At 44.5% G+C, this 14,266-nt stretch overlaps 1 protein-coding gene across 1 annotated transcript; it reads left to right on the forward strand.

Moving 5' to 3' along the window:
• Positions 1-6,147: 6,147 nt before the first annotated feature.
• On the forward strand, positions 6,148-6,717 carry TMEM217 (transmembrane protein 217). The gene has a single exon (XM_006104394.3). It carries the CDS (start codon positions 6,148-6,150, stop codon positions 6,715-6,717), a length of 570 nt encoding a protein of 189 aa, XP_006104456.1.
• The last annotated feature ends 7,549 nt before the right edge of the window (positions 6,718-14,266 follow it).

Genomic DNA, 14,266 nt, shown 5'->3' on the forward strand with positions numbered 1-14,266 from the left:
ACAGAAAAATACCACTGACTGGGTGGCTTATAAACAACAGAAATTTATTTCTCATAGTTTTGTAGGCTGGAAGTCCAAGATCAGGATGTCAGCATGGTTAGGCTCTCATTAAGCCTTTCTTCCAGCCCTAGCTGGTTTGGTTCAGTGGATAGAGCATCAGCCTGCAGACTGAAAGACCCGGGTTCAATTCTGGTCAAGGGCACATGCCCGGGTTTCGGGCTCAATCCCCAGTAGAGGGCGTGTAGGAGGCAGCCGATCAATGATATTCTCTCATCATTGATGTTTCTATCTCTCCCTCTCCCTTCCTCTCTGAAATCAATAAAAATACATTTTAAAAAATAAATAAGATAAAGGCTCTCTTCCATGTTGCAGACTGCTGACTTCTCACTGTATTCTCACATCGTGGAGGGAGCAGGAGATCTCTCTGGGACCTCTTTTACAATGACACTAATTTCATTCAGGAGGGCTCCACCCTCATGACCTTCCCAAAGGCCCCACCCTCTAATACCATCACCCTCGGTATTACGTTTTCAACATCTGAATTTTGGGGAAACGCGAATTCAATCTGTAGCACTCTCACCGCTGTCCTCTGCCACTGCCTTTCGAACGTGCCTTGGCTAGCCTGTTGAATGATGAGAGTCATGGGGCAGAGTTATCCCGGCAGAGGCCGTCCTAGTCAGCCAACCGCCAGGTGAGCTTCAGCTATATGGGTGAGCTCAGCCAAAATCCACAGAGCTCTCTAGCCAACCAGGAGTTGACCCCAGACACTCGAGTAAGTCCAGCTGAGATCAGCCCAGCTCAACGCAGCCCCACATAAGCTGAACCCCTAGACTTGTGGACTAAATACTGTTCATGTTAGATGCCACTGAGGTTTTTTTGTGGTTGTTTATGTGGCATAATTGTGGCAATCAATAACTAATATGTCGCTAGCCCTTCCCACAAGCCTATGAACTGCCTTTTCTGCTTAAGTCAGGCAGGAGTTGGCATCTGTTGCTTGCTCTGACTAACAGAGAAAGATGGACTGGAAATTGGAAGAAAACAGGGTCATGGGAGAGATGGTTTGACGTGGGAGAGCCTTTAGCATGCGTATAGTCAGAGCACCGGAGGGAGTTCTGTTTGTTAGGATATAAGTGTGGCTATAAAATAACAGTGTTTTAAATATAATAGAAGTTTACAGTTTTTCTCATATAGAAGCTGAGGCTGGAGTAGCAGCTCTGCTCTGTGAAATGTTCAGGGGCCTGGGCTCCTCGTCTCTCTGCCCCATCATGTCCTTACCCAGTTGGTCCAACATGGCCCCCCACCACATCCACATTTTAGCCATCGGGATGAGGGCAAGGGAAGGTATGACTTTCTCCATAATCCTTGGTGGTTATATTTATTTCTTCCCCTTTCAACTCATCCTTAAAAATTGGTCACATGGCCGCACTCAGCTTCAAGGAGTCTGGGAAAGGCAAACATTCTGGCCAACCACGTGTATATCTCACAGTTCTGCGTCTGTGGAAGAAGGGGCAAACAGATAATAGGAGTTCCTGCCATGTTAATGAAGCAGAAGGGACAGTTAACGAAACACGATCTCTATGGTAGACTTCAGTAGCCATTTCCTTCCTCCTTCCTTGTTAAGGGGACTCGTTTTTTAGGGAGGTGAGGCAACTGTGTTCCCAGTCTGGGCATAAATCATGATTTGTCTAAACCATATGGCAATCTACTCTGCTTTGCTGGGAACTTGCTTCCCCAGCCTCCCCTGCTGCTCTGGGTAGCCACATGGCCCAGTTCTAACCAATGAGTCCTGAGGGGAAGACTGCTGGGGGTTCTGGAAAAATGGTTTCCTTCCTGTGAAAGAGACAAACATGGAGGAGAGCTTCCTGGCACACTCCCACTTGGAATACTGGTGTGAGGCCAAGAGAATTACAGATGCCAACCTAGAGTCCGGATACCTTTTTGAGGATTCAAATGACGTTGAGGGATGAGTAGGGGTGAGCTAGCTGGAGAAAGGGAGAAAAAAAGTTTGAGCAAGTGAGAACATTGTAGACATGAGAAGCAATGCTGAGAGACGCCCCAGGAGAGCTGGATCGGAGTCTGACCATGAGGACTTAGTACACATGTGATTACTGTCACGATGACCTCATTCAGAATTGGAGCTGGTTTCCCTGCTTCTTGATTCACTACCAAAGCATGACAGGCATTTTCTCTTTGTAGATTTAAAAGGACTGCCCATCTCTTCCCCTTTATGGTTTTCTGATTACATTTAAGTGGTTTATCCATTTTGAGTTTTGGACAATCTAGGCTCTTAAAGACAGAGGTCTAGATTATGTGGGTGAGTGGGGGGTGTTGACTTGAAAAGTTGAGGGAGAAGGAAATGGATCCCAACCCGTACAGCAAATGGGATTTTCCTGCTCTTGAGGGAATGGAGAGGTGTCTGGTTCTGCCCACGTTGGGACCTGTGTTTGACTCCCTCCCAGACCCTGGAGGGACAGGGTGTGTAATGGGTTAGCTGCATGGGTTAACTGAGCTATAAACCATTGCCTTTGGAGCTAAGCTGTAGGACAACTGAGGCTTGGACATGAAGCTTCTCACAGTGATAACACTAACCCGAAGTTCAAACCCTTCCCTAGGATTCCAAGATTTGCTGAACTTAAGAGTTCTATGTGACTCCAGCAAGGGATAGAATTTCTCTCTAACTCCTTAAGGAAGTGGACTGAGTCAGGTCTTACTTTTTTTTTTTTTTAATAAACATGTCAAGGAAAAGGGTGTGAGAAGACATCATAAATTATCTTAGTAGCTTTCTTTTTATTTACATATATATTTTTTTTATTGATTTTTTTTTACAGAGAGGAAGGGAGAGGAATAGAGAGTTAGAAACATTGATGAGAGAGAAACATTGATCAGCTGCCTCCTGCACACTCCCTACTGGGTATGTGCCTGCAACCAAGGTACATGCCCTTGACTAGAATCGAACCTGGGACCCCTGAGTCCACAGGCTGACGCTCTATCCACTGAGCCAAACTGGGGCGAGCATAGTAGCTTTCTTTTAAGTTGATGAATGTTTTATAAGAAAAATGTAGAAGTTATGTCTCTAAGAACTCAAGCTTGTATGTATACAGAGTATCCATTTTCATTAAAAACAACAACTAATTAAATTGGCCTGATACTGCCAGGTTAGAAGGACCCAACCTCTGTTTTTCCTGGGGCTCCTCTGGCTCTCGGGGGTGCCTCAGAATCCAGATGTAGAACCTAGTGTCAGGAACAGGACCAGCCACTCTTTCGTGGTCATCATGGGGGTGCTGACAGACATGACCTTTTGGTGCACAGGATGATGCTCAACCAACTGAGCCATACCAGCCAGGGCAGTATCAGTTATCATCTATACTAATAAAAGGGTAATATGCTAATTAGACCAGGTCAACCGGACATCTGACTTCCTTCCAGACAAAGCCACGGTGGCAGGGGCCAAGGCAGAGGTGGTTAGGGGCGATCAGGCCGGTAGAGGAGCAGTTAGGGGGCAACCAGGCAGACAGAGGGGCAGTAAGGGGGCGACCAGGTCAGCAGGGGATGAGTTAGGGGTCGACCAGGCTGGCAGGGGACCAGTTAGGGGGTGACCAGGCTGGCAGAGGACCAATTAGGGGGCAACCAGGCCAGCAGGGGGGCAGTAAGGGGGTGACCAGGCTGGCAGAGGACCAATTAGGGGGCAACTAGGCCAGCAGGGGGGCAATTAGGGGTGACCAAGAGGGCAGGGGGGCAGTTAGGGGTGACCAGGCCGGCAGGGGACCAGGTAGGGGGTGACCAGGCCAGCAGGGGACCAGTTAGGGAGCGATCAGGCTGGCAAGCAGAGGCAGTTAGGGCGATTAGGCAGGCAGGTAGAGTGGTTAGGGGCGATCAGGCAGGCCAGCAGGGGACCAGTTAGTTGGCAATCAGGCTGGCAAGCAGAGGTAGTTAGGGGCGATCAGGCAGGCAGGCAAGTGGTTAGGAGCCAGTAGTCCCGGATTGCGAGAGGGATGTCTGTCCCATAGGGATCGGGCCTAAACTGGCAGTCAGACATCCCCTAAGGGGTCCCGGATTGGAGAGGGTGCAGGCCAGGCTGAGGGACACCCCCCTCCCCCCGTGCACGAATTTCATGCACCGGGCCTCTAGTCTATAATAATAATCTATAATAATAAAAGTGTAATATGCTAATCCAGATGAAGCCGGGGCTGTGAGGGAAGCCTGGGTCCCAGGTGCCTGCTGGCGGCCAGAGGGAAGCCTGGGTCCTGGGCTTCCCAGGAGACCAGTTAAAAACAACAACAACCAATTAAATTGGCCTGATACTGCCAGGTTAGAAGGATACTTCTAACCTGGGAAGTATTGCCAGAGGGAAGCTGGTGCCGGCAGCTGGAGTAAGGAAAGCCTACTCTTGCATGAATTTTGTGCATCGGGCCTCTAGTTGTTTCATAATCTGGTATTCTTGCAGTTCTGCTTCTACTGTCTGTTATTTCTTCTGGTTCTCACTTACAGCACTTTGTTCCTTGGGTGCTTGGTTATTTTTTACTGTATGTTAGTCATTGTCTCTGAAAAATGACTGATGGAGATTCTTAGGACCAACACAAAGGTGCATTCTTCTAGAAAGGATTTGAGTTTGCTTGTACCGGGCACTTAGAGATGCTTCTAGTTCAGGACTACTTTAAATTTATGACTTAAAAGTGTTGTTTTTTTATGTAATTTGGGCTACAAATCTGCCAAAAGACTAGCTATGGTAACAATGTCTTGAGAAGAGTTTTCCCCCCATACATTCAGTATACTAAGTTAACTTTCCATGAAATCTATTGAGAGAAAGTTGTGGAGGCAAGTTTACTTCTGATTCATCTTTAGTCACAGGCCTTTGACTAAAAAGGGAAGGTCTTCTAATTGACTCCCCTTCTTGGTGTGGACCCTGAGCTACGATTTTATTTCTTCTTACTCTACAAAACTTTCTCATAAATGAAATTCAAGTTTTGCCCGATTGGCAAATATCCTCAGAGCAAAATTAACTTTCATGCTTGTTTACCTATCCCAGTTCTTTTTTGTTGTTGTTTACATTTTTATTGGTTTCAGAGAGGAAGGGAGAGGCAGAGAGAGATAGAAAATCAATGATGAGAGAGCATCATTAATTGGCTACTTCCTGCACGCCCCTTCCTGGGGATCGAGCCCACAATCTGGGCATGTACCCTGACCAGGAATCAAACTGTAACCTCCTGGTTTATAGGTCAATGATAAACCATTGAGCCCTACTAGCCGGGCCCAGTTCTTAAACTCCGATGGACTTTGGCCTCCGATCTCTTACCTCCTGCCCTGACAGCATTTCTGTGCTTCTGAGACTATTTTATCCAACATTTTTAGTTGTTTTTAGCAGTAAATTGTCCCCAATAATCTAACCAATCTGAAATCCCTCTAATTTTTCATTGATTTCTGTTCTATTTGTTTTCGTTGTCCTGTTTTTTGTTGTTCTTAATGTTGGTTTTCTCCCTAATGTCTTGAGTTAGACACTTAGCTAATTATTGCTCTTTCTTTTCTAGGGCTATTCTATCCTAAGGCTCTGAATTTCCCTAAAAGTACACCTTACGTTGAATTCCTTAAGTTTTGCTATGTAGTGGAGGAGTAATTGCTCAAAGCCACCTGCTCTCATCAATGTCTCACCCCAGCAAGGATACTAGTCTGTCCTGATTTTTCTCCTGAAGGCACAGGTCTGGACAAGTGCAGCCAATTTTCCCCATCGGGGAACAGCAATGTTCGCCCAGGGAAAAACTATCTTTTTTGGCTCTGTGTTTTCCAATCCTGGCTACATATGAAAATCACTAGGAAGTTTTGAAAAATGCTGGTATTTGGGTTTCACCAGAGAATGTTCTAATCGGTTTGTGGTAGCACCTGGTCCTGGGTACTTTTGATGATTCTAAGGTTGAGAAGCACTTCTCAAATGTACCTGCTCATTGCCGCCAGACTGCATCCTCCCTCCTCCCCACTCCTACGCCAGTCAATTTTAAACCATCTCCTGTCTTCCCAAAGTTCTTACTTCCTGGTTTCCATACTTCTCTTTGTTGTTTTTCCTTTGGGAAAAGAGGCAGAAACCCTGATAACTTGCCACATTGGCAAGAACCAGAATTCTCCCTTATGTTATTTGTCTTCACAGGAAGTCTCAACATGAAACCGAAACACTGGTGTGGGATGACCGCCAAAATGGGCACCGTGTTATCAGGGGTCTTTACCATCATAGCCACCGACATGTACCTCATCTTTGAACAGAAGTACCTAAGGAGCAGCAATTGCACCGAGATTGACCCAGGGGACATGAGGATACATTCCCTAATAAGGCACTTCGTCGCCTGTTGGGGTTTCAATATCGTTATCTTCCTGTCTTGCATCACCATCATCATCAGCTGCTTGCTCATATACTCAGTATATGCCCAGAAGTACAAGGGCATGGTGATCTATATCATCTGGATCTTTTTCTATGAAGCCCTGAACATTGTAATACAAATCCTCACCACCAAAAACACGGGCATTGTAGAGGTTAGAGTCATGCGCTGGTTTGGCTTGGTGTCCCGTATATTCATGCACTGTTTCTGGATCTTCTTTGTCATGACTTATGCCCAGATAATCTACAAAAGTAATAGCCAGGGCACTATCATTTCCCACAGAAGACGGATTTCTACAAGCAGCCGGGACTTCCCACGGCGGAAATCAAAGATAATCAGCCATATCCGCCACTAGAATGAATGAATACCCTTGGCCCTTTTCTCTCTTGAGAGGCAGGTCTCCCAGGTTCTCATAGTAGTTCTCTTTTCTTCTCTTCACTTTTCATCTATTCAGAAAGTAGAGACCCTACTGCCACTCTTTCTGGGGAATGTGCAGAGAAATGTGACTAGGGTCACACCTGGAACATCCTGTTCATTGAGGATGTTTAGTTAAAGGCCATTGTTATTTATCAAGCACTCCTTGAGTGGCTCCTTCTTTTTCTTACCACCTTATTGGGCAACATGAAGAGGGCAAGGGAATGAAACAAAGCTGAATTGCAGTCTGTCAATCCATTCATCTTGTATTTCTTCATCAACCTTTAACCCATAGCTCTCTAATTTAACCCCAGGACAGGCAAATCTGTATTTATACCTCAGATTGTTGAAGCACAAAGGATACTGTTGTTGTCTTAGGGTGGCTTTGTGCCATGGTTTTTCTCCCTATGTTATTTAGATAAGTAGAAGAATAAAAATAGAAAATTGCTTTTCCTTTTCTGAGTCAAATTGGTCAAATAACACAAAAGACAATTACTTAAAAGGTATTTGTTAAACTTTTCTGTGTCTCCTACTGTGTCTGGATACTGTAGGAGGATGCAAAGTAAGATATGAGGCTTAACTTTGAGGATTTTGCAGGTTAGTGAGAGAAACTAAATTACTGTTTATGAATCAATTAGCCAACAGTATAAGACAGTACAAGATTACACATTATCATGGATGAACAAACTTCACTTTGTATTTAGGCTCAAAAACTGTCAGAAGCAGCTTAAACCAGGATAGCCCTGGTCGGGCAAACTTCTACTTTAAACATTAGACATTATGTTGTGTTTGTTTTACTTAAAAGTTTTCTTGAAGCATAATCCTATCTAATAAAAGAGAAACATGGTAATTAGCCGTACCTCCGCTACCCTTCCCATTGGCTAATCAGGGCAATATGCAAATTAACTGCCAGCCAAGATGGTGGCCGGCAGCCAGGCAGCTTGAAGCGAACATGAGGCTTGCTTGCTTCAGTGACGGAGGAAGCCAACGTTCCCTGCCTGCCGCTGCCGGCCTCTGAGCTTGCAGTTTGAAACACTGTTACAAATACAGAAGCTAAACAAAACCCCAGAAACCTGCTTTCAGCCAGCCGGGATCTCAGAGCTGGAGTTGAAACAGTGTTTCAATTATAGAACCCAAACAAACCAGATACCTGCTTTCAGCAGCCGAGGCCTCAGAGCTGGAGCCAAGCCTCAGAGCTAAAGCTGGCCCAGAATTAAAAAAAAGAAAAAAAGGAACGGTTGGGAGCTACAGTCACCTGCCAGCCTGAAAACAGCCCTCAGCCCCTCACCCAGACTGGCCAGGCACCCCATTGGGGACCCCCACCCTGAAAGGGGTGTGACCAGCTGCAAACAGCCATCAGCCCCTCACCCAGGCTGGCCAGGCACCCAAGCAGGACCCCCACCCTGATCCAGGACACCCTTCAGGGCAAACCAGCCGGCCCCCACCTGTGCACCAGGCCTCTATCCTATATAGTAAAAGGGTAATATGCCTCCCAGCACCGGGATCAACGTGACAGGGGGCAGTGCCCAAACCCCCTGATCGCCCTGCGGCTCTGTGTGTGACAGGGGGCGGGGCCACAACCTCCCTATCCGCCCTGCTCTGTTCGTGACAGGGGAAGGTGCCCCAACCCCCTGATAAGCCCTGCTCTGTGCCTGATAGGGGGGAGCTCCCCAACCCCCTGATCGCCCTGCAGCTCTGTGTGTGACAGAGTGCAGCGCCCCAACCCCCTGATCGGCCCTGCCCTGTGTGTGACAGGGTGCGGTGCCCCAACTCCCCTATCGGCCCTACTCTGTGAGTGACGGGGGAGCTCCTCAACCCCCTGATCAGCCCTGCTCTGTGCGTGACAGCGGGGAGCTCCCCAACCCCCTGATCGACCCTGCTCTGTGCGTGACAGGGGGTGGCGCCACAACTTCCCCATCAACCCTGCCTTGAGTGTGACAGGGGGCGGTGCCCCAACCCCCCAATCGGCCCTACCCTGAGCGTGACTGAGGGTGACATCGCAACCTCCCGATCTGCCCTGCTCTGTGCATGACAGGGGGCGGCGCCCCAACTCCCCAATCAGCCCTGCTCTGAGCCCGACCAGGGACTGCACCTAGGGATTGGGCCTGCCCTCTGCCACCCGGGAGCAGGCCTAAGCCAGCAGGTCGTTATCTCCCAAGGGGTTCCAGACTGCGAGAGGGCACAGGCCGGGCGGAAGGATCCCCCCTCCCCCCCGAGTGCACAAATTTTTGTGCACTGGGCCTCTAGTCTACAATAATAAAAACATAATATGCTAATTAGACTGGACAGCTGAACGTCCTTCTGGACAAAGCCACAGTGGCTGCAAGGGCTGAAGGCAGGCAGCCACGGTGGCCGGCAGTGGCAGCAGTGGCGGGGTAATGGGGGCGACACCTTCCCCTGATGGGCCCGGTTGCCTCCCGCAGAGGGAAGCCAGACTGCACCTTAGGCCCGCTCCCGCAGTAGGACATCCCCTAAGGGCTCCCAGACTATGAGAGGGGGCAGGCCGGGCTTAGGGACACCCCCCAGTGCACAAATTTTTGTGCACCAGGTCTCTAGTCCTATATAATAAAAGCCTAATATGCAAATTATCCCTTGGACTGGGAGTTCGACTGGAAGTTTGACTGGGAGTTCCACCAGGGAGCATGGCCGGCTGGCCAACTGCAGGAAGGGAGGCCCTGGCCAGCTGGGGGGAATGGAGGCCCTGAACCGCAGTGGCTTCAGGCAGCCAGGGGAAGGGACATCCCAGCAGTCTGCCGACAGTCACTAGGGACCGTACTGTGCACGAATTTTGTGCTGGAACTCTGGTTGACATATAATAACACAATGTTTAAAGTATATAATTGACATAAGTATATCCCAGTGAAAGTGTCACTGCAATTGAGTTCATGAACATAGGTATCACCTCCAAAAGTTTCCTCATAATCCCTGCCTCCCCCATCTATACTCCCCATTCCCACCACACAGCACTGATTTGCTATACATTAGTTTGCATTTTCTAGAATTTTACATAAGCAGATTCATAGAGTATTGTTCTTTTTTTTTTTTTTGGTCTGGCTTCCTTCACTCAGCTTAATGTCTTTAAGGTTCATCCATAGCATGTGTATTAATAGTTCATTCTTTATTGCTGAGTAAGATGAATGTATCACTGTGTATCCATTTGCCCATTGAAGGACATCTATTGGTTTGAAGTTTGGGTAATTATGAATAAGAACACTATAAACATTTGTGCACAAGCCTTTGTTTGGACTTATGATTTCATTTATCTCAAAACGGGATTTTTTTTTCTAGAGCAGCTGTATCATCTTTATATTCCCAATGGCAGTATATGAGAATTCCAGTTCTTCCACATCCTTGCACAATAAGTTTTTTATTTTAGCCATTCTAATAAGTATATGGTGGTATTTCATTGTGGCTTTAACTTGTATTTCTCTAATGATAAATGATGTTGAGCATCTTTTTATGTACTTATCTGGCATTCTTCTGTCTTTTTTATTTAAGTATTCAAAATTTTTGCCCATTTTTTATTTTTTCTTATGCCCATTTTTAAAAATTAGGTTGTTTTTCTTAAGTTTGGGGAGTGGTTTTAAATATATATGTATATTTTTTATTACAGTATTTCACATGTTCCCCATTTTCCCTCCCTTTGCCCCCCTCCACCTAGCCCATACCCCACTGGGGAGTTTTTTATATTTTCTGAATACAAGTCCTTTATCAGATATATGATTTGTAATTTTTTTTTCATGTTGTGCCTTGTCTCTTCATTCATGTAACAGTATCTTTTGAGGAACAGAGAGTTTTAATTTCAATGAAGTCCAATTTATCAATTTGTTCTTCTATGGGTCACACTTTTGGTTATCATATTTAGGAAATCTTTGCCCAGGGTCAAGAAGGTTTTCTCTTATGTTTCCTCTAGAAGTCATAGTTTTAAGTTTTAAACTTGGATATATAATCCCCTTTGAGTTATTTTTTTATATATAGTGAGAGATGTAGATCAGAGATTATTTTTTTGCTCCTGGATATCTAATTGTTCCAACACTAATTCTTAAAAAAGATTATCCTTTTTAAAATATATTTTTTATTGATTTCAGAGAGGAAGGGAGAGGAAGAGAGAAAGAGAAACATCAATGATGAGAATCATTGATTGGCTGCTTCTTGCACGTCCCCTACTGGGGATTGAGCCCGCACCCCAGCATGTGTCCTTGACCAGAATCGAACCCGGGACCTTTCAGTCGCCAGGCCGATGCCCTATCCACTGAGACAAACTAGCTAGGGCTAAAAAACTTGCATCTATGTTCATAGGGGGTATTTGTAGTTTTCTTCCCTTGTAATGTCTTCATTTGTTTTTGGTATCACAGTAATGCTTACTTCATAGAAAGGAGTATTTCTTCCTTTTCAATTTTTGTAAGAGTTTATGTTTAATTGGTATTTATTTCTTCCATAAATGTTTGGTAGGATTTTCAGCACTGAAGCCATTTGGACCTGGAATTTCTTTGTGGGACGTTTTAAACTACAAATTATTTTTTTGTTTTGTTAATCGTCACCTGAGGATATTTTTTCCATTGATTTTTAGAGAGTGGAAGGGAGGGAGGAAGGGAAACAGGCAAACATCAATGTGAGAGAGGGACATTGATAAGTTACCTCCCAAACGCACCCCTGACTGGGGCTGGGGATCAAACCCGGGACCCTTTGGTGCATAGGCGAGTGCTCTAACTACTGTACACACCAGCCAGGGCTACAAATTAAATTTTAAAAAGATATGGGATTATTGAGGTTATCTATTTCTTCTTGGTAAGCTTTAATAGTTTGTATCGTCCATTTTATCTAAGTTGTTGAGTTTATTGCCATAAAGCTGTTCAAAATATTCTCTTATCTTTTTAATATCTATAGAACATGTAGAGAAATCACTGCTCTCATTCCTGATATTCATTTGTGTTTCTCTCTTTTTTTCTGATAAGCCTGACTAGAGGTTTATGATGCTTTAATGAAACCAATTTTTTTGTTTCATTGATTTTATCTATTCTTTTTCTATTTTATGTCTCCATTGATTTCTACTCTAATCTTTATTATTTTCTTCTACTTACTTTGAGTTAAATTTGCTCTTTTTTTAATACTCGCTTATGGTAGAAGCTAAGGTCATTGATTTAAGATCTTTTTTATAATTTTATTTTTTTCCCCATCATCATTTATCCCCCTATACCCTCTTCCACCTCCACTCACCCCCCTCCCCGCCACAATCACCTCTTATTTCTAATATGGGTACTTAGTGCTATAAAATTTCCTCTTAAGTGCTGCTTTAATGTCATCACACACATTTTGATATGTTGTTTTTTAATTTCTTAGGCAATTAAAAGTACTTTCTAATTTCCTCTTGAATTCTTCTTTGATCTATGAGTCATTTATGAATGTGCTACTTTGTTCCAATATTGAAGATTTTCCCAAAATCTTTCTGTTATTGATTTCTAACTTAATTTTAGTATGATCAGACTTTCAATGATTTAAATCACTTTAAATTTATTAAAAATAGTTTTATGGCCCTAGCTGGTTTGGCTCAGTGGATAGAGCAGAGCCCTGCAGACTGAAGGGTCCCAAGTTCAATTCCGGTCAAGGGAACATGCCCAGGTTGTGGGCTTGATCCCCAGTAGGGGGTGTGCAGGAGGCAGCTGGTCCTTGATTCTATCTCATCATTGGTGTTTCTATCTCTCTCTCCCTCTCCCTTTCTCTCTGAAATCAATAAAAAATGTATTTTAAAAAATAGTTTTATGGTTCAGAATATGTTCTATCTTGATACATCTTCCACATGCATCTAGAAAGAATATTTATTCTGCTATTGTTGGGTGCAGTGTTCTATAAATGTCAACTAGATTAAGTTAATTGATAGATCCTTCAAATCTAATATCTTTTCTAATTTTCTTTCCACTTATTCTATTAACCACTGAAAGAGAGGTATTGAAATCTCTGACTATAATTATGGATTTTTCTGTTTCTCTTTGTAATTATATCCCTTTTTGCTTCATGTATTTTGAAACTTTATAATGGGTGCATAAATGTTTCAGATTGTTACACCTTTCTGATGAATTAACCCATTTCTGATGAAATGACCTTCTGAGATTATTTCTTTGCTCTGAAATTTTTTTTGTCTGATATCAATGCAGCCACTCCATAATTCTTTTGATTTGTGTTGACATGATATATGTTTTCCCATCTTTTTATCTTTAGCCAATTTATATTTTGATATTTAAAATATGTTTATTATAGGCAGTATAAAATTAGGGCTTGCTTTTTAAAATTCAATCTAACAATCTCTTAATTGGAGTATTTTGATAATTTACATTTAGTGGTCCTTTATATATATATACTAGAGGCCCAGTGCACGAATTCGTGCCCCAGTGGGGTCCCTCAGCCTGGCCTGCGGGATCGGGCTGAAAACAGCTCTCCGACATTCCCTGTGGGGTCCCAGATTGTGAGAGGGTGCAGGCCAGGCTGAAGAACCCCACTGGTGCACTATCAGGGCCAGGGAGGGATGCGGGAGGGCTCCAGGGCATGTCCAGTCATCCTGCTCAGTCCCAATGGGCCAGACCCCAGCAGCAAGCTAACCTACCAGTTGGAGCGTCTGCCCCCTGGTGGTCAGTGCATGTCATAGTGAGCAGTTGAGTGGCCTTAGCATATCATTAGCATATTATGTTTTGATTGGTTGGTTGAACGGCTGACTGAATGACTGAACACTTAGCATATTAAGCTATTATTATATAGGATACATTTTTATTGATTTCAGAGAGGAAGAGAGAGGGAGAGATAGAAACATCAATGATGAGAGAGAATTATGGATTGGCTGCCTCCTGCACACTTCCTACTGGAGATTGAGCCTGCAACCCAGGCATGTGCCCTAAACCAGAATCAAACCCCAGACCTTACAGTCCCCAGGCCGACACTCTATCCACTGAGCCAAACCAGCTAGGGCTAGTGGTCCTTTTGTTATTTGTTTTCTATTTGTTCCATCTCTTCTTTGTTTTTTCCCCCCCTCTCTTTTTCCACTTTTTTTTGAATTAATTTAATATTTCTTATGGTTTCATTTTACCTCCTTTGTGACCTTATCTACACTAATAAAAGAGAAACATGGTAATTAGTGTACGACCGCTACCCTTCCCATTGGCTAATCAGCATATCCTTATGCAAATTAACTGTCAGCCAAGATGGTGGCCGGCAGCCATGCACTGAAGCGAACGGGAGGCTTGCTTGCTCCAGTGACCATGGACTCCAACATTCCCCGCCTCACTTGCGGCCTCTCAGCTGCAACTCTAAGCAACTATGTTGCAAATATAGAAGCTAAACAAAACCCCAGAAGCCTGCGTTAGTCCGCCAGGCTTCAGCCAGCCGGACCGCAACATTGTATCAAATACAGAAGGAAAAACAAAGGCCAGAAACCAGCTTTCAGCAGCCGAGGCCTCAGAGCTAAAGCTGGCCCAGAATAAAAAAAAAAAAGAAAAAAAGGA

Source organism: Myotis lucifugus, unplaced genomic scaffold (assembly GCF_000147115.1).
Source record: "Myotis lucifugus unplaced genomic scaffold, Myoluc2.0 scaffold_564, whole genome shotgun sequence".
Classification (NCBI taxonomy): domain Eukaryota; kingdom Metazoa; phylum Chordata; class Mammalia; order Chiroptera; family Vespertilionidae; genus Myotis; species Myotis lucifugus.